Source organism: Trachemys scripta, chromosome 3 (genome assembly GCF_013100865.1).
Source record: "Trachemys scripta elegans isolate TJP31775 chromosome 3, CAS_Tse_1.0, whole genome shotgun sequence".
NCBI lineage: Eukaryota > Metazoa > Chordata > Testudines > Emydidae > Trachemys > Trachemys scripta.
The window spans coordinates 199921960-199942625 of record NC_048300.1 but is presented as its reverse complement, the minus strand read 5'-3'; the positions used below and the strand labels follow the sequence as shown (position 1 = coordinate 199942625).

At 45.2% G+C, this 20666-nt stretch overlaps 1 protein-coding gene across 5 annotated transcripts in view; it reads right to left on the bottom strand.

Annotated features, from left to right (window-relative positions):
* ASXL2 (ASXL transcriptional regulator 2) overlaps window positions 1-20666 on the bottom strand; it is a 237481-nt gene that overhangs the window by 19180 nt on the left and 197635 nt on the right. For all 5 annotated transcript variants that reach the window (XM_034766832.1, XM_034766833.1, XM_034766834.1 and 2 more), the window contains 3 exons: window positions 16102-16228; window positions 10529-10669; window positions 8014-8177 (listed from right to left, as the gene is read on the bottom strand). In XM_034766832.1, the coding sequence (XP_034622723.1) occupies window positions 8014-8177; window positions 10529-10669; window positions 16102-16228 (432 nt within the window). The remainder of the gene's footprint in view (window positions 1-8013; window positions 8178-10528; window positions 10670-16101; window positions 16229-20666) is intronic.

Genomic DNA, 20666 nt, shown 5'->3' with positions numbered 1-20666 from the left:
TAGCAAGATAGGTAGCCCTAGTGGACGCCTTCCTACTACCCAACAAGACCTGTCCAACTTGTGCTGAACAGGCTTGCACCTCTGGGTTCAGCCGTGTAACTTCCATGCAGTCAGGTGAAGGGACCCAAGCTTTGGATGGAGTAAATGGCCATGGTCTTGCAAAATCAGGTCTGGGCAGAGTGGGAGTGGTATGGGTAGCGGTAGCAGGGTGCTACTGATAAGTCTAGCAGCGTGCCAATCCAGTGTTGGCACTGCCACACTGGGGCTATGTGAATAACTCTCACCTCGTCCCGCTTGATTTTCAGAAGTACCTTGTGAACCAGAGGAACTGGACGAAATGTACAGAATAGGAGCTCTGTCCATGGAAGCAGGAAGGTGTCAGAAAGGGAGCCAGGGCTGTGCCCGCACAGTGAGCTAAATGGAAGGCATTTCCAGTTCTGGTTGGTTGTAAACAGTCTACATGGGGAGATCCCCTCCTTTAGAAGATGAACCTGCTGACCTCTGGGTAAAGGTACCACTCGTGGTGAGAGGAGAAAGATCTGCTGAGGTGATCTGCCAGGGTGTTCCAGGCTCCTGGAAGATGTGAAGCCAAGGAGGTGGACAAAGTGCTTCACGCAGAAGTCCCTCCTGACACAGGGCGGAGGAGCGCGCTCCTCCCTGCTTGTTGATGTAGAACGTGGCTGTGGTGTTGTCTGCCAGCACTTGTATTACCTTGCCTGTGATCTGGGGAAGGAACAGTTGGCAACCCAAGTGGACCATTCTGAGCTCCCTGATGTTTATGTGCAGGGAGAGCTCTTTCTGGGATCACAAGGCCTGAGTCCTGAGGCGATTGAGGTGTGCTCTCCAACCTAGGTCTGAAGTGTCTGACACTAGTGACACTGATGGCTGGGGGATGACAAAGGGAATGCCCACCATTACCTACCGGGGGGTCCTTCCACCAGTCAAGGGAGGCAAGGACTGGGGCCAGAACAGTAAGCACCAATTCCAAGTGATGTCTGTTCGGAAAGTACACTGAAGCTAACCATGTCTGCAGGGGCCTGAGGTGCTGCCTTGTGTGCTGGACCACGTAAGTGCATGCAGCCACGTGTTCCAGTAATTTGAGGCAAACATGGGCTGTTGTGATTGGGTGAGCCATGACCTTGGCTATGAATTCCAACGTAGCCTGGAATAACGCCTCTGGAAGGAAGGCTCTGGCCTGGGTTGAGTCGAGTACTGTCCTGATAAACTCTGTTCTCTGAACTGGAATGAGAGTTGACTTTTGTTCGTTTACCAACTGGCCCAGTGCTTGGAAGGTGACTTGGACCAGGCTGAAGCTGTTCTTTACTTGAGCCTCGGAATGACTCTTGATCAACTAGTCATTGAGGTACAGGTAGACTTGAATGCCTCACCTTCTGAGGAAGGCAGCTACCACTGCTATGCATTTTGTAAAAAACTGTGGGGCTGTAGACAGGCCAAAAGGGAAATCTGCAAATTGATAATGAGTCTGGTTTACAATAAACCTGAGAAATCTTCAGTGGCAGCAGGTTTAAAAGAAACAAAAGGAAGTATTTCTTCACACAACGCACAGTCAACCTGTGGAACTCTTTGCCAGAGGATGTTGTGAAGGCCAAGACTATAACAGGGTTCAAAAAAGAACTAGATACATTCATGGAGGATAGGTCCATCAATGACTGTTAGCCAGGATGGGCAGGGATGGTGTCCCTAGCCTTTGTTTGCCAGAAACTGGGCATAGGCAACAGGGGATGGATCACTTGATGATTACCTGTTCTGTTCATTCCCTCTGGGGCACCTGGCATTGGCCACTGTCGGAAGACAGGATACTGGACTAGATGGACCTTTGGTCTAACCCAGTATGGCTGTTCTTAAGACAGAAATGTGAAAGTAAAGTGCCCTTCAAGTCGACAGCAGCATATCAGTCCCCTGGATCCCCTGGATGATGGAGACCATGCAGATCTTCAGTTTCTTGAGATAACTGTCAAGCCAACGCAGGTCCAGGATAGGGCAGGATCCCTTGGCCTTTGGGATTAGGAAACATCAGGAGTAAAAAAAAGCCTTCCCTCTCAAACTTTGAGGTATTTGTTCCACAGCCTCCACCCAAAGGAGGGTATGCACCTCCTGGGCTAGCAGTTGCTCGTGAAAAGGGTCCCTGAAGAGGGACAGGAATGGGGAGTGGGAGGCAGGGATGGAGGAAAACTGAAGGGTATAACTGTCCACCACTGTATTTAGCATGCAGCAGTCCAATGTGATGTGGGACCATGCTGAGTTGAAGTGGGAAAGTTGGTCCAAAAATAAAGGAGGTGCAGAATCCGAGATGGGAACTGCTACAGTGCACTCAGGCACACCTTCAAAATGCCTGCAGGGGCCATTGGAGTACCTATGTAACCCCGGCAGCAAGGTTGAGGTGAATGGGAGCAGTTGATGCTTGTAACCTCTGCCCTTTCATTTAAACAGGTCCCTGTGTCGGTGGTGGAGCCAAGAAGCAGGCCAGCCGTTGAGGCCTGAAGTGCTTCCTTGAAGTGGACGGCGCACAGAGGCCCAGGGACCTGAGAGTAGCTCTTGCGTCCTTCAGGCTGTGGAGTCTTGTGTCTGCTTGCTCCAAAAACAACGAGGAGCCTTTGAAAGGGAGGTCCTGGATTGACTTTGGATCTCCTGAGGTAGCCTGGAGGACTGTAGCCAAGAGCATTGCCTCATGGACACTGCTGAGGCCATTGTCCTGGCCACCGCATCAGCTGCATCCAGTGCTGCCTGGAGAGAGGCTCTGGCAACATATTTTTCCCTCCTTTAATAAGGCAGAGAATTCCTGCCTTGAGTCCTGAGGCACGCAGTCTTTAAATTTGGACAAGGAGTCCCACAAGTTGTAATCATCTCTCTCCAGCAGGGCTTGTTAGTTTGCGATATGTAGCTGAAGACCAGTTGTTGAATAAACTTTCCTCCCAAACAGATTACGGTTTTTTTGCATCTTTCTGTGTGGGGGTAGCACATGGTTGGCCTTGTCTATCCCTCTCATTGGCTGCTGATACAACTAGGGACCCAGGAGGGAGGTCAGAGTATAGGTACTCATACCTGTTGGCGGGCACATAATATTTCTTCTCTGCCCTCTTCGAAGTGGGGAGCAGAGAAGATGGGGTCTGCCAGAGGGCTTTGACTGGACCCATTACTGCTTTGTTAATAGGTAGGACCACCTTAGATGGTGCTGTTGCAGCCAGAATATCAATGAGGCTGTGGGACAATTTCTTGAGCTCCTCAATCTCTAGCCCCAGGTTGGCTGCTATCCACTTCAGACGCTCCTGATGGGCTCTAAAATCATCTTGTAGCAGTGAGCAGCTCGTTTCCAAGACAGCCTCATCTGGGGAAAAGGAAGAAAAGGCCTGCACTGGAGGAAGGCCTTTTTCCTCTTCTTCAGCCTCTATTACCTCCATGGGGCCCACATCCTGTGCATCGGTATCGAGTTTGGTATCGGAGTTGGGGGTCTGGTGCTAAGCAGAGCAGAGCCCTTTTCTCAGAAGCAACTGAGTATGATGGGTGAGAAGATGGACCCGGTACAACAGGAAACCCCCATGGGTTCCAGAATGGCCAATGCATAGGCCACTGCCCACCTGGCCACATACCAGCAGAGGGACCCAAACTGAGGTCTGGCAGCATGTAGGATGGGTACCGGTGGTGGCTCTTGAGCTGGGTGTAGGGCTCCACGTCTGACTCAGATGATGAGTCCTCCCGAGGTGACCACGGACAGTGGTACCCCTCACTTCTGCTGTTGGTGCTGAAGGTTCAGGGACCAGTGGTGGACTGGGGATGACCACATAAAGGAAAGCAGTGTCGGCTTGCCCTAGAAGGTATTGAAAGTCCCGGTGCTGGGAAGGAGCTCAGAGCACCATGCTCTCTCCTGCTCATGCTCGTCAGAGCCAGCGGTTGTTACATTGGAGTTGGCGGTACCGGGAGCAATAACAAGTACCTGGCCGTTGCAAAGGCCTCCAGGGTTGAAGCCACCGCAATCCCACTGGCACAGCGATCACTTCCCAGCTTTGCTGTGGGGATCTCACACCAGACTTCAACGTTCTGGGTGGAGTCGATGGTGCCATCACGGGACAGGAGATGAGTAGTGGTCCAACACGCTTCACACTCCACTTCCTTGCCTTTCTTAGGCACCGATGAGCACCCTCTATTGGTGCGCTGCTTTTTATGCTTCCTTGATCCTGGAGATGGAGAACAGTGTCAGGATGCACGCTGTGCCAGAGGAGCGCTTCGCACCAGGGCCACAGTGCTTGGTGCCGAATCCGAACGGCTTCTGTTAGAAAAGCCTTCAGTCTGATCTCTCTGTCCTTCTTTGTATGAGACTTACATTCCCGACAACTTTGACAGAGCTCTTTCATGTGACTTTCTTCCAGACACTTCAGAGAACTGGAGTGTGGGTCACTCATGGGCATAAGCTTGCCAGAGGAGGCACAAGGTTTGAAGCCCGGGGACCAGAGCAGGCGTGGCCCCTGTGGCGAAGGGAGCCCCTCAACAGTAAGGGAAGAGGCTCTAACTATCTACAATAGTGCTATTTACAATATTTACATTACAGCTATACTAAGACTAATCAGCTAAGATACAGAGAAGAAAACCACTGAAAACACCTTGCCGAAGTAAGAGGAATTGTTCCAGCAACCATCACGGGCAATCAGAAGGAACTGAGAGGGTGCAGGGTCGATGGTGCCTCTTGTACCGGTGCATAAGCGAACAGCACCCGAGGGCGCTAGAGCTGACCTGACAGATACCACTGAGGGAAAACTCTCCAGCAACTGTGCACATGGCACGTGCACACCTAATGTGGAATGGATGTAAGCAAGCACTCAACCCCCAACCCCCCATGTGAACAATTCAATGAAAAACAAATTTGCAGAGGGTCATGTGAAGTCTCCATCACTTACAATTTTTAAATCACAATTTGATGTTTTTCAAAAAGATCTGCTCTAGGAATTACCTGGTCTGTGCTAGACTAGATGATCACAATGGTCCTTTGTGGCCTTGGAATCTATGAAACATTTCAATGTCACATCATCTGTAATTTTCACTGAAAAAAGTTTTGGCTGAAAAATTTCACCCTACCTATAACTAGATCATGGGTTTTCTCAATCTAGGGCTGTCAGGGTATTGAAACCACCCTGCCCTTCTCATATGGCTAGATAGAAGGAAGGATCCTGGAATGGGAATGGGGGCCTCAGTATCAAAAATGTTGAGAACTCATGCTCTACAGCTCTGAAATCCCTTCTTTCCTCTCCATTCTGCCACAAAACCTTTATCCATTCCTGGGTCAAAGCTCAGCTCACTTATTCCAACTTCTTCCTCTGTGGACTCTTCTTCTTATCTGAGCCCCCTTCAATCTTTACAGAACTCTGAGGCTAATGATCATGTTTTTGCTTCTCAGACCATGTCACTCCACTGTGCATCAGTTCAAGCTTTTTGTTATTTGTTTATAACATACCTAGAAAGATGGGGTTCAGGCCTCTACATGCTGCCATCATCAAAATATTAAATAATAGTATTCATCTTCACCATCAAGGTTCTGTGGAACTTTGCCCGTGTTTATATCGCTGCCTTCATTTCCACTTACTCCTCCAACTGCCTATGGACCTGCTAAACCACCTTCCGTTATGCCTTCTTTGTATCCTTCTCCCACTTATCTTCATAATTTCTTAACCTGCTACTCCATATATATGGGCCTACCTCCCTCTTCTTATGCATTGAATTATCCTCTTCACTTTTTCAGATCCTTTCTTAAAACACAGAATTCTTTCATTGGTAATCCACAAAATGTACGAAATCTGCACCACATGTTCTATAGCTCTAAATTGTGTGTTCTGTGTTCCAATTTAGAACAAAGACTGTGTAGGAGGGACAGCATCTTCCTCTGTGTTGACAAATAATTCATTAACACCTTCTCCCTTCTATGTAAAGCATTGTGCATCTATGCAAGGCTAGAGCCCTATCCAGCCTCATGTCTCATTTCACCAAACCCAGCGTATAACAGTGGTAACCTGACAACTATTGAGACATCCAGAAACCATAAGGGGACTGGGCTAAAGTACATCAATTGTTTTAGAGACCATCTAGTAAGGCATCTCTCCTAAACGGCTATGGGGATAAGACCACATTGTAAAGATTTTGAAAAAAAGCTGGCAGTCAACACTCCCTGCCCCTAAGCATGTCCACTCCACTACAGCAGAATCCACTGATCTCACTACTATTAGGAATGTAGGATTCACTATATTGGATAAAACTATAGGCCCATCACCTCTGGTATCCATCAATACCTAATGCAGTGGTAGGCAACCTATGGCACAGGTGCCAAAAGTGGCAGGCGAGTTGATTTTCACCTACTGACCGCTACACTTACCTACATGCCTCCAGCTTCCATCCAGGACACACCACACGATCCATTGTCTACAGCCAAGCTCTAAGATATAACCGCATTTGCTCCAATCCCTCGGATAGAGACAAGCACCTACAAGATCTCTATCAAGCATTCTTAAAACTACAATACCCACCTGCTGAAGTGAAAAAACAGATTGACAGAGCCAGACGAGTACCCAGAAGTCACCTCCTACAAGACAGGCCCAACAAAGAAAATAACAGAACACCACTAGCTGTCACCTTCAGCCCCCAACTAAAACCTCTCCAGCGCATCATCAGAGATCTACAACCTATCCTCAAAGATGATCCTTTACTCTCACAGATCTTGGGAGACAGACCTGTCCTCGCTTACAGACAACCCCCCAACCTAAAGCAAATACTCACCAGCAACCACACATCACTGACCAAAACCACTAACCCAGGAACCTATCCTTGTAACAAACCCCGATGCCAACTCTGTCCACATATCTATTCAAGTGACATCATCATAGGACCTAATCACATCAGCCATACCATCAGGGGCTCGTTCACCTGCACATCTACCAATGTGATATATGCCATCATGTGCCAGCAATGCCCCTCTGCCATGTACATTGGCCAAACCGGACAGTCTCTACGCAAAAGAATTAATGGACACAAATCTGACATCAGGAATCAAAATACTCAAAAACCAGTGGGAGAACACTTTAACCTGTCTGGTCATTCAGTGACAGACCTGCGGGTGGCTATATTACAACAGAAAAACTTCAAAAACAGACTCCAAAGAGAGACTGCAGAGCTAGAATTGATATGCAAACTAGACACAATCAACTCCGGTTTGAATAAGGACTGGGAATGGCTGAGCCATTACAAACGTTGACTCTATCTCCCCTTGTAAGTACTCTCACACTTCTTATCACACTGTCTGTACTCGGCTAGCTTGATTATCACTTCAAAAGTTTTTTTTCTCTTAATTAATTGGCCTCTCAGAGTTGGTAAGACAACTCCCACCTGTTTATGCTCTCTGTATGTGTGTATATATATCTCCTCATTATATGTTCCATTCTATATGCATCCGAAGAAGTGGGCTGTAGTCCACGAAAGCTTATGCTCTAATAAATTTGTTAGTCTCTAAGGTGCCACAAGTACTCCTGTTCTTCTTTTTGATTTTCAGTGGCACTCACACTTCCCGGGCCTGGCCACCGGTCTGGGGGGCTCTGCATTTTAATTTAATTTTAAATGAAGCTTCTTAAACATTTTAAAAACCTTATTTACTTTACATACAACAATAGTTTAGTTATATATTATAGACTTATAGAAAGAGACCATCTGAAAAGGTTAAAATGTATTACTGGCACACAGAACCTTAAATTAGAGTGAATAAATGAAGACTCGGCACACCACTTCTGAAAGGTTGCCAACCCCTGACCTAATGCCTCCTTGAAAGCAACACTCCATGTATTTTTCCAAATAGTGTTGTATGTGGATGAAAAAATGCCATCCCAGTTTCCAGAAAGCATGTTCTGAAACTTGAGTTTTGACTGCCCTTATCTCAGTGAATTGGCAATTGCTGTGTATGAAGCAAACAATCCCTGGTTTCTGCATGTTGTTACCTGGAAACATAGCTCCTCCTCTACGTACCTGCCTGTCCACCTCTGGGAGCAGCAGCAGCAGCCGTTGCTGACAGTCTGTGGGTAGGACAGAGAATGTGTGCTTGTTGATCAGCGCCCGCAGATTTGTGTTCACTAAGATGGAGTCAGGTGTTTCCACATCAATTTCAGCACATTTCGTCCTCTTCAGCTGCCCTGTAAAGAACCACAGAGGTCTGTGTAACCTGAGGCAAGAATAAGGGCTCCCCTACCTCTGAGCTGCTCTTCACTTAGCTCACGGTTACATGACGTTATTAATAATGCTGTTTTGATGGCTCATTTTCAACCCCTGGAAGGGAGGGAGCAGGAAGCTCCCTGGCTAAGTCGGGAGCAGAGCAGACGAACATCCACCCTTCTGCCATAAGGATTAGCATTACGTGGAATCGTGGGAGTTAGAGTGTGATGGGATGATTAAAAACATCATGTGGGGATTCTTGGGGCTATGAAGGTCTCATCTCCCACGGAAAATATTAACCCCTAATATTCTGCTTTGTCTGGGTTTGCCTAACTCTGCAAGTATTCTAGGCTGCCCATGGTACCGAGATAGCAGAACCTCCCCTGCGCTGGGGTAGGAGTCTCTCTCAGGAGGATTTTTTTAGCAAGTGTACTTTAATCTTCTATTTTAATCCTGTGGCCCGGGGCAGCTTCTTCCTTTGGATTTCTTGCTGGTTCGTTCGTATTTTGAACTCAGCAAAAGCAGAAGTGATTTAGAAAAAAATCAGTATCACGTACACAGTTTTCAGCAGACAGCTCTGCTTGTGTTGAGACCACAATGCTAAACAAAGCAGTAAGAATGAAAAAATATTCCCTCTTCTTCCCTTTTCCCACATGGTAAAGGTCCTAACCACTAGTCCTGCAGTTCTAGCACCAATCCCCATGCTACAGAAAGTCTCACATGAGCACTGTAATTTCAGAAACAGCCTGACCGGAGAGAGCATCTGTACAGTGTATGCTCTTTCCTTTGGGCTTGTCTGTTACACATTGTTGGCAATATGCCATTATGTTCTGTGAACATCAATTAAAAACGTATCATTAATAATAAGTCTAATGAAGACAGTCATACCATGTTCTGCCAGAGCGTGGGGATGATGATTTTAAGGTAATTGCTCCCCACAGCAGAACTCCTATGGAAGCTTGTTTCATTTGAGAAAGGTGACACACCCACTCAGAGGCCATTTAGAAAACTCCAGTGTCGATTTTGCCATCTGTTTGGTTTGCGCTATTCCCCTGACCTGCAGATGGCGTGGGGTCTGGAATACAGAGCAGCTCTCTCCAGCTGGCTGTGCTGCACATCTCTCACTGGCAAAGTGCTGGCAAGGAGCTTGGCCACAAACAATAAATGAACACGGCTCTGCCTTATTCTTTTTTCCTCAAATTTTAAATTAAGTGAATGTTTAGTGCTGGGATGGTGCAGTAGCTCTGGGTATGCTGGGTACTTATGCCCAGAACAGGTACAGCAAAAGCAAACTTCCCTCACATGGGCCCAAAATATCTCAGCCCTGACCTGGAGTGCTTCAGTCTCCATGGCGTCCATGTCCGTCATGGGCATCCAGAATGAGGCAAAGAAAGGGGTCAGCTAGGGCCAACTGTGATGGTGATTTGTGTGATTGTGCACCTGTGTACTGGGAGCAGGGCTGCACCCTCCTGTGTGAGGGGGGTAACGTTCGAGTGACTGACAAAGCAGCACTGATGGGTAGAGCCTGGCGAATACAAAATTTGTATCCGCATATATGGTCCGTGGATAGAAAGCAGATATCCAGAGATTTGCAGGGCTCTACTGATGGGCTCTTGACATTACTAAGTGTGGGTTGCCACAATGCAAGATCTTAAGGGGCCATGGAGAAATTGCAGAGGACCCCGAATGGGATATGGATGGAACCTTTCACCTCAAGGCCACTAATTCAGATCAAATCCAACAAAAACTGTTACCAATGGATGGACTTTTTGGCCCATGTGAAGTGAGGGGTGATGGGGCTGAGCACATGGTTCCCCCTATTCCCCTGGCCTACAGAGACAATAGTGAGATTTCATTTAAACTCCAAGCATCTGTGAAACAAACCACAAGCAACAAAGGGGAATTGAGAAACATGTAACTTAAAAAACCTGGCAAGAAACCAAGTAACACTCTTGGGCTTGAAGGATGGGGTTTATTTTTGTTTCCTTTTTAAGGTAACGGAAACACCTTAAGTGCTAGAAGGAAAAGGCAGCTAAATAATGCAAGTCCTTTTCTGCCTCTGTTGCACAGAGGATTACGAACACAAGAGCCAGCAAAGCTTCCTGATGAGAAGAGCTGGGCATGGACATGTTTGGTGTATAGAGTTTCTGAGTTGGGTGGTGGTTTTTCTTTTCCCTAATTCATGCTGAAGAGCAGGAGTGGCTTTCAGGATGGGCCAGAAACTGCTCCAACCCTGGAACTAGCTGCAGCTTTTACTTAATTTTCCGCTCTGCTTTTTACTCTGCCATCAGAGCAACAAAACCCTCTTTGTGCAGAAAAATAAATATCTTACTTGCATGGAGTCTGTCAGATCTCTGGAATGGTTTCTTCCCCAAGCCTGGCAGGGAATTATCAGCCTTAACAGAGGGAGAGGAGCTGGAGGTGGAGTTCTGAGGGCTGCTTGATTGTCCATCTGACTGCCTTCCTTCCCAAGCTGTACAGGAAACAAACATTTTAACATTGGGGATCTACAAGTGTTACACAAAACATCTGTTTGTATGGATTTAATAGAGCATTCTTTAATATGGGTACCCTAATTCACAGCAGTGCCAGGAGAAGAAGTTCTATAGGATGAACACTGAGCCCTGGTCTACACTACACATTTAAGTTGGTAACTATGTCACTCAGGGATGTGGAAAATCCACACCCCTGAGCAACACAGGACCAACCTAAGTCCTGGTGTAGACAGTGTTATGTCAACAGGACAGATACCTACCCTGATGGGAGAAGCTCTGCCATCTGCACAGGTACCATCTTCACTAAGCACTACAGTTGCGCTGCTGCAGTGCTGTGTAAGAATAGACAAGCCCTTACATTTTTCTCCTCTCCTTGCACTGATTTTCCAGCCTTCTATAAGCAGCAGGGCCTTCTTATCTTATCTTATCTTATCAGAAGCTATCAAATCATCACAGAAGATAGAGATGGAAAACAGTCTCTCGGATCATCTAAATCTATTCCCCATCAATGCAGACAGTTTATTCTTCATGCATTTTCCAGTCCAGTGATAGGACTACGAGAACTTCCTTTCAGAGGCTGCTCTACTATCTGATGGAGCTCATTGCTGGGCAATATTTCATGATACTCAGCCTATATTGTCCCTTTCTTCATTTCAACCCATTACTCCTCAAGGCGCTCCCTAAGCCCCCCCCAATCATTCTTTTCCCTCCTTAGTGGTTACGCCCTTCATGTACTTCAGATTATCATCATGTCCTTCCGCCTAAAGTCATTGCTTAGCCAAGTTAGTCAGATTTCACTCTTAAAATCTCCTCATAAATCAATTCCTCCCACTACCCGATCATTTGTGCTGCTCTCAGTTTTTCAAATTCCTCTTTCTACAGCAGTAACATTTCTTTCTGCTCACAGAAAAAGATTCCCATCCCGTTGAAGTGCATTTTCTTTTCCCCTTCTCTTTCTCAATAAGCTGAATTAAGAACATTAGCAGGTGTTTTCCCACTGCCTTAGATGAATATGCAGTTACATGCCTGCACTCCACATAGCCAAAGGTGCTCCCGTCCCTCGGCAATAGAAGAGGAACTCAGGAGTACACATGGGTAAGTCACAAAGCGATTGAACATTGTTATTAATCACTTATGTCACAGTAACACCCAAATGCTCCCAGCAGGATCATACTCCATTGTACTGGAGGTTTTATAAAACATCCAAGGCTCTGACCCAGAAATACTGAGAGTCTAGTAAGACCAAAGGGCGAGAGAGAGAGCTACTTCTAGGTCTCAAGTGAATTAGTTTGATGGCCTCAGTCACAACTTTTCTGGATGTTTTTTGCCTCTTTCTCACTCACACCCTGCACAGGGCTGGTGAGTCAGAGGTAAGGAGCTGGTTTCAGGGGACCTCCCGATCATAATGTAGCAGCCAAAATGAAGGGAATTCAGAGAAAAATAACAAAAATGATAAAGGGAGCTGCAGGGAAATGGCTCAGTATATCTGACTGGCTAAGAAATGACCAAAGGGGACGTGGTAATTGTCTGCAATTATGAGGAGGGTGTAAACCGAAAGCACAGAGAGGAATTCTGTAGGCTATGCAATGCTTTGAAGATTGAAAGTGTTACGTAATATGGGTGTGGACCACTTCGCATATTAGACCAAAATTATGCTACAACACCGCAGAATTATGTGGCAAGGCCAGGCCCTCCCATCTCCCAGCCGGCTGCCAGAAACTGCTGCAAGAGTCACTCCATCCCTGAGGACATGAAACGGGCCAGGATGGGGCCTTAAGACCAGGGTAGAGGGGAGCTCTGAGAAGAAAGCTCAAGCCGAAGAGCCAGAGAGCCATCCAGATTTAAACTGGTTAGCAAGGAAAACGTTGTGAAAAGTTTGAAATGGCACTGGGCTCCCACCAGGTTTATGCACCTGCCACACCCTTTCCTACATGTAAACATAAAATACACAAAATTTTCCATGCCAACTAGTTGTAGCTCCCTTCTCAGGCCTTCCCTCATCTATCTAGGAGTGGCTAGAGGTGCCCCCTTCCCCTGGCATTTCCTCCTGCAAGCCTCCCCTATAGCTCCCATGTATGCATGGAACAGTACATGCAAGAAGTGCTTCGGAAACAACCAAGAAGTGGTTGACTTCCCTTCCCTTATTCCTCTCAATAGGGTCTTAACGTCAAAGCTGGCTTGGGACCCCTTGAATGCCAACCCTGTCGACCACTTCATTATTAAGCACCACATAAAGTACATCTGGCAGATATGCTTGTTCCTTGCAGATGGATATATGCAGCCTAGCCGCAACCTTGCCGTCATCTGAACAGATGTTCCATAGGCCAGTCCAGCAGAATTAGGCAGCGAGCCAAGACAGCCTCAGCTGGTTTTGGTTTTGATTCTCTTGGGGTCAATTGAAAAGAGGGAATAAACAAACATGCACAGTTAAGTAGAAACAAGTCAAAAAGAGAGCCAAACATCAAAATTCTCCTCAATTCTACATGGCCAAGCCGAACTCCAACGTTCAGCATGGAACTCCCATGGAGTCCGATCACAGGCAGATCTGAGAGCAGAAAGTTATTCAGATTCCATAAGTGCCCACTCTGATCTTCTTTCTGTAGTTAATGGTTCACCCTGTTACACTGGCTAGCAGGCTGCACCAGATCAGTCACTTTTGCAAGGACTGGATGTAGCTTTTGATTTGGGAGCAAAAGCATCTGACGTTGCATTGACCTATTTTTTCTCTCTCCCCTAAAGACAGCTGCAGGTTTGGTGCTAACATAATGGAGTTGCTGGAGAGAGAGAGAGAGAGAGTGTGAGTGAGTGAGTGTGTCAGGAGATGCACTGTACTCATAACCATGTATCTAGCCTGGTACCTGCCTACCAGTGTTCTTGAATGTACATGTATTGATAACTTGTGATGGGTCACAAGATAAAGTTATAGTTAAGCTGGTCTCACAAAAGTAACTTTGTCAAAATGAAAATATATTTTTTATTTTTGCTCTTAGCTAAAACAAACACGAAAGGAGAACATGCCCCTTTAGGGATAAATAAGCCCTTGCGCCTTTATGAAGGACCATTTTCCATTGTTGGTAGGATTATTTATTCACCCAGGGCTGATAAAAAAAAATGTGACACCCTCTGTATGACATTAATAAATAATGATAGTAAATAATGAATAATAATGCTTAGCACTTTGACTTCAAAGCACTGTACAAACATTAATCATAAGCATTAATAAATAATATAGTCAATAATTAATGTTATGCTTGGAAATCAAGCATTTGGAACCCCGTTCAAAGGTGTGCAATACTGGGCTTCCCCCCACCCATCTATATAGCTTTATATCATGTGTGCTCCTCCCTTGCAAACTGCATAACCGCAGCCACTGGGAGCTGCGGGGGGCCGTGCCTGCGGGCGATCATTGTAAACAAATTATCTGGTGGCCCACCACCGGATTACCATCACAGGCCGTGTGCGGCCCCCGAGCTGCAGGTTGCCCACCACTGTTATAAATGGTTTACCAGCATAGCTACACCAGAATAGCGATGACAGCAGAGTCCTCTAATGGAGAGACAGCATAAGTCAACTGAAAGCATTCTGCTGGCATAGGTACATCAACTCCTTGACTGGTGAGAGCTATGCCAACAGACGCACTTTCTGTCGCCTTCGTTACATTTACACCAAGGTTTCTGCCCGCGTAGCTATGTTAACTCGGGGGTGTGATTTACTCACACTTGCAGCTGACATACCTATGCCAGAAAAACTTTGTCATGTAGCTTAAGCCTCTCTCAACACAAAGCTTAGAGGAGTAGAAGTAAACATCTCAGTGGAAGGTCAGGGAAACACTAAACAGAGATCGGAGGGACAGTAACAGCCCTATTCCTGGAGGAGGGGGGTAATAATTGCAGGTACTACGTTACACCTGCAAACATTACCCACAGTGATTGTATGTCTTTTCCCAGATAATTGCTAAAGATATCACACAGCTTTGGGCTATGAACAGATCTCCATGGATCTGTTCCCCCACTAGAAATATGGTTTTAATTAGCATGATGTTAAGCACAAGTTTGTCTTTCTCTGCGCTAAGGGCACAATTGTGTTTAACATTGTGCTAATTAAAACATGTTAGTTAACATATTTTCCTTGGCTTACACATCAATTCTCCCTTCTCAAAGTGATTTCAGAGGGCCTGAATCAGGGAATCCACGTCAGGAACATCTTGTGGGGGATGATGCATTTTGGAACCAAAATGGTTTTTTTAAATAAAAAAGGTAGGAGGGGTGGAGACAGCTTTGGTGTGAGAAGGACACAGCTTCTGTGGGTCACACAATCCTCAGAAGCCCCATTCCAGCAACCCCTTCAACAGCATCAAAGGAAGGTGTAACCAGATAATGTGACCCAACAATTGGTGGAGTGGTAAATAAAAAGAGTGATCTGGATCTCTTGGTTAGCTGAATTTGTTTGAACAATGTGTATTTTCATACAGCCAAATGCAAGGACACACATCTCAGAACAAAATCTATAGGCCCTAGTTACAGGTTGGAAAGCAGTACACTGGAAAGCGGTAACTCTGAAAGGACTTAGGGGTCACAGTGGATAACTAAATGCACATGAACTCCCAGAGTGATGCTGTGGCTAAGACAGCTAATGTGATCTTTGCTGAATAAGGGGAGATATTGAGAAGCAATAAGGATTAGTGAGATATCACTGAATACTGTGTCCAGTTCTAGTGTCCACACTTCAGAAAATGTAGTGAAATTGTGAAGGGTTCAGCAAACAGCTAAATGATTGATTCAAATTCTGGAAAACATGCTTTATAGTGAGAGACTTAAGAAGCTACATCTGTTTAGCCGATCCATCAGAAGATTACAAGGTGACTTGATCACAGTCTATACATGCCGACATGGGGAGAAGTTTTCTGATAGTAGAGGGCTCTTTAGTCTACAAGACAACAGCATAGTAAGATTGAATGCATGAAAGCTGAATCTAGACAAATTCAGTTTAGAAATAAGGTACATATTTTAACAGTGCGGGTGATTAACCATTGGAACTTTACCAAGGGCTGTCAGATAGTCTTCATTACTTGAAGTCTTTAAAGCAAAACTGGATTGTTTTCTACTCTAGCTCAACCAGAATGTACTGGTTTGATACAGGAATTATTAGGTGATGGCTGTACTGTGCAGGGCATCAGACAAATGATCATATGGTTCCCTCTGGCCTTAAAATCTATGATTTTTCCCTAACACAATGCATTTTCCTGGTATAGACAAAGCCAAGAAGACAGAAGCTGGAAGAGTTTAGAAATACAAAGAATGCTCTGGAAAACAGGGGCTTCCTCTCCCTCCCTCTTCCCCTAAAGCCTAGGAAAGGCAAGTTAGAGAGACATGACAGTAAAAGAGAGCCTGGGAATCTCGCTGCCTCGTACCAGGTTTAGCAGGCGTGGAGTCACTGGCTGCCTTCACAGTCTTCAGCAGAAGATGCTGGTTAGAAGACACAGGCATGCCTGCTCTGCATTGCTGCTGCTGCTGCTTCTGTTGCTGCTGCTTCAGGGCCTAGTGAGAGCGGAGAGAAGGACATGACTGATTAAAAATTCAAACCAAGCTTGTAATAACCACCATACAGAACAGTTTCCTTTTCAAGAAGTCGTACTTTGGCCCTGATAGCACTTTCAGCCAAGAATTTTAAAGAGCTTCAGAAATACATCCCCTGCTTCCAGTGCACTGTCCATTTTAAGGAGACACATTTTCTACCATTTGTCTGTATATAAACTGTTCAAATAACACAACAGGAAAAGATTTAAGTGGAACAGTTTCTCAGGATCTTAAATGACCATTTCTTGGAACAGCGAGTTCTAGAGAACATAAGAAACAACTATAGCAATAATTATATATAACTATAATAGAGCCACTCAATAATAGTGACTACCAGGGCTTAAATTCTCCCCGAGTATTTCCTGGGGCTTGGGGCTCCAGCCCTGCAGGGCAAACCAGGGCTCCGGGCTTCAGCCCTGCGGGGAATGCTGAGGCTGCTGCAGGTTTGAAAATATTTACTACAGCTCCTCCCTGGTCGGCTCTCGCTGAATTTAAGCTCTAGTGACTACAGTACAATTAATCTCAGCTTCCCCGGGAGGAATCTTGCAAAAAACTTGTACAGTGGAATTTTTCAAAATGAGGAAGGTAGTCAAAGATTCTAAAATCGAAAGTGAAGAAAATTAAAATCCTTTGTGTCAGCATGCAGGCTATTAAAACAACTATAACCAAGTCCTAGAAGGCATGCATACCCTTAACCAGAAGAGGAAGGAGGAGGGCAAGACATGAAAGTTGTGTTAAATGCTAAAGTTCATAAGGTCATTCAAGCCAAAAAGTTAGCCTAAAAATGGAAATCTAGCCCTAATGAAGCCAACAGAGAGTAGCATGAACTATGGCAGGTACAATGTAGGATGGAAATTAGGCATGGGATAGAAAGTAACTCTGACTCAAAAAGCATATATCAGATATAATAGGGGTTCAGAGACAGGCAACAAAAAAATTAGAGGCTTGGAGAGACTTCTGTATGAGGAACAATTGAAAAGATCGGGAATGTTTAGTTCAGAGGAGACACAAATAAGTGGGGATATGACAGAGGTATACAAAATAATGGCTAGACTAGAGGAGGAGATTAGGTACTTCTATTCACCACTCATGATATAAGACAAGGGGAATGTTTTGTTCAAATGCAATGCAACAAATTTAAAACTAGTAAATAAAGTATTTTCTACGATGCATAATCAATCTGTGGAATTCACTGCCACAATATATAATTGAGGGCAAAAATGAATGGGATTTAAAAAAAATATTACATTTATATTCATAGAATATCTGGGTTGGAAGAGGCCTCAGGAGATCATCTAATCCAACCCCCTGCTCAAAACACAACCAATCCCCAGACAGATTTTTGCCCAGATCCCTAAGTGGCCCCCCTCAAGGATTGAACTCACAACTCTGGGTTTAGCAGGCCAATGCTCAAATCACTGAGCTATCTCCCCCACATTGATAATGTAGACATCCATAGTTACATTGGACAGGACAAAACATCTTTTTAGGATGGCTATAAATCTTCCTGCTTCAGGGCACAAGCAAACCACTGATTGATAGGGGTCTGTAATAAACTTCCTCTGTGAGCAAATTATACCATAATTGTCAACAGCAGGTTTTTCTGCATCTTCTTCTGCAGCATCTGGTACCAGCTTCTGTCAAGAAGATCCTGGACCAGAGGGAGCACCAGTTTGTTCTTGTACATTGCTGGCGTGTATGTAGCCGGTAGTCCTATGTTATTCATAGATTATTCGAAGTGAAAGGGTTCTAAAAAATCCAGTTCACTTCTTGGCTTGATGCCATTTATTTGGTGATTTTTCTCAGCCAGGACAACGTAAACCACTGAATTCATTTTGGTTTTGTTCTCAGTGCTGAAAATGTTTGGGCTGCAAACACTTGCTGGGGGTGAGGATGCAGGGAAAGGAGGAATGTTTATTCATTTAGAAAGAGGTTTTTTAAAATGCCATGTCAACACTGAGATTGGTGTTTGCTCTTGTAAAAGCTTAGCTTTTACACCATCTACATGTTGGGCCCAGTCAGAATTGACAGTGTCCCTTTAAAGCTACTTTCAAAAAATATACCACTCTGTTTAAAAACCAATTACCTAGGGAGTGAAAATGAGTTTTTCCCTAATACTGCTGCTGATCCAGGCAGCAGCAAACAGGTGTTTCAATGCAACAGTGGAAACACTCTGTAAATACCTCTAAAAATATCCAGGTGCATTTCCTCAAGGAGTTAAAAAAAATTCCACCCTGGAGCTGACTGGTGCGTCTAGCATGTTGACTGTATTCCAAACAGCGAGTTGAAAACAGCTTGCCCCAGTTTTAAACTGTTTCCTGGAAGGATTATTTTCTTTTTATTTCCTTTTGTTTTGCCCTCTCTCTCTCCTGGTGAGCTTACCCTTAAATGTTACCAGTCTGGCTGCCTGAGCGGCATGCACACCAGAGAGCAGATCTGAGAACACCACTGCTTTAAGTGGCTGCATACTATCACTGTTGTGCTTCTCCCTCCAACTCCCCACAATTTCAGCATTTAATATCTCATCTTCTCAAAGCTGCTCTCCAAGGACCCGGAGGGAGAGAGTCCCATATTCCTAGCACTTAGTCAACACGTGAGTGCATGTGGGTTTTATTTATTATCTAAAACATTTTATTGTTCTCTTTATTTATACAGTTAAAAACAGACAATACTAGATAAGATTGTGCAAAGAAAAAGGTACATCAAGCACACAGTTAGTACAGAGTGTGAATGCTGATGTCAGCATCAGGGCTTGTGTAAGTTGCACCTGAGGATAATTGCCCCTAGGGGGTAGTCTGGCAGACTGGCATCAGCTAGGAATTGCACCTTCCTCACCATACCCCCCCCTTTCGCTGGCCACACGGCCCATCTGAAGGAGGAGTGGGAGAAGGTGGTGATATTCATTACATTGGCCTTTCACCACCTGAGGATTCCATGTCAGTGTAACCCTTAGGTAGCCAGTTAAGCTGCCTTTATGGTGAACTGGTGGAAAGTGGCTGCATCAGGGCCAAGATCTAGCCTAAAGTGTCCTTGCTTTTCCTTTTTGGACCTGAGGGCAGTCTCTGAGACCAGTGATCATGGGGTGTTGGGGACACCCCCAAAGACATAAATTTGCACTTGCATAGCTCCATTCTTCACACAGGGAGAACCAAGAGGGCAGCATTAAGTGATTATACATCTGATCTGGGGTTCTTGTGTGGTATAGCACAGCAATCCATTCTCGCATCTCTCTCGTTCAGTGTACACACGAGGCTGAGAGAGGACAGAGTGAGAGGTTCAAGCTGAAGGGCCAACACCACGAGATTAGTGTTCTGCTTTTATCAGACCTGCATGGTACAATTTCTGAGCTTCCAAGAGTCATGGTGAGATCTGGACTATAAGAGTAGGGTAGCATCTGGTCTCTTTGTTCCTTCCAAATGTCCACATAGTCACTCTGGTCAAGCGGACTTGATTTTCCCCATCTATGTTTGGCAAGGAAGTTGTGATTTTTCCAGTAAGGTGCAGAACCTCATCCTGGTTAGTCATGCCTGCATATTGGATTGCTGTAATTCTCTACCTGAAGGTCAGTTGGAAACTTCAGGTGGTACAACATGCAGCCATCTGCTTACTTAGCAGTACCATGTGGTGGTAGTATATTACACTGGTATTCCAGAAACTCTGCAGGATGCCAGTTTATTTGAGGGTGTAGGTCACAGAGTTAGCTTTGATCTGTAATGGTCTTTATGGCTTTGGTTCTGCACATCTCAGATCAACTCTCTCTATTTCATGTGGCATCCCCACACTTGTGGTCAGCTGAGACACTCAAGCTTATGGTCTCTAGAATTATATATCAATAGGCTGGGACGGAGTGTCTTCAACTCTTGAATTTGCTTTCCCTCCCCTCCAGTACAGCGTCCTAATCTGTTGAGCACCATGTTGAAGACTGGTGTCCAGTCAGTTATGTGCAATACATTTTCCAGACTATGCTAGGAGAACTGAAATCAAATCACCATACTGCTTTAAAAATAGGGAAGGGCCACTAGTGACACTAAGCCAAGAAGTGAAGTGATGGCTATGTTTTCTTGCATCATTGCACTCATAGCACTGATCATATCTTTCCAAGCAGGAGCTAGGTGTGAAAAACTGAGCCCTTTGCTCCCCTAGGACCTCTAGACCATGCCTTTGGCCAACCTGCCAACTTGTTCTTGATTTAGTCCTAAGTGGAGCCCAGGATCTGGTCCTAGAGGTGAATATAGCTGAAATCACTGGATAAAAGCGACCATATCATCATTCAATTTAACATCCTTGTGGGGGAAAAAACAATAAAGAAGACCACTACAATAGCATTTAACTTCAAAAATGAGGAAGCTAGTTAAATGGAAATGAAAGAGGCACAATCACAAAAGTGAAATGACTGCAA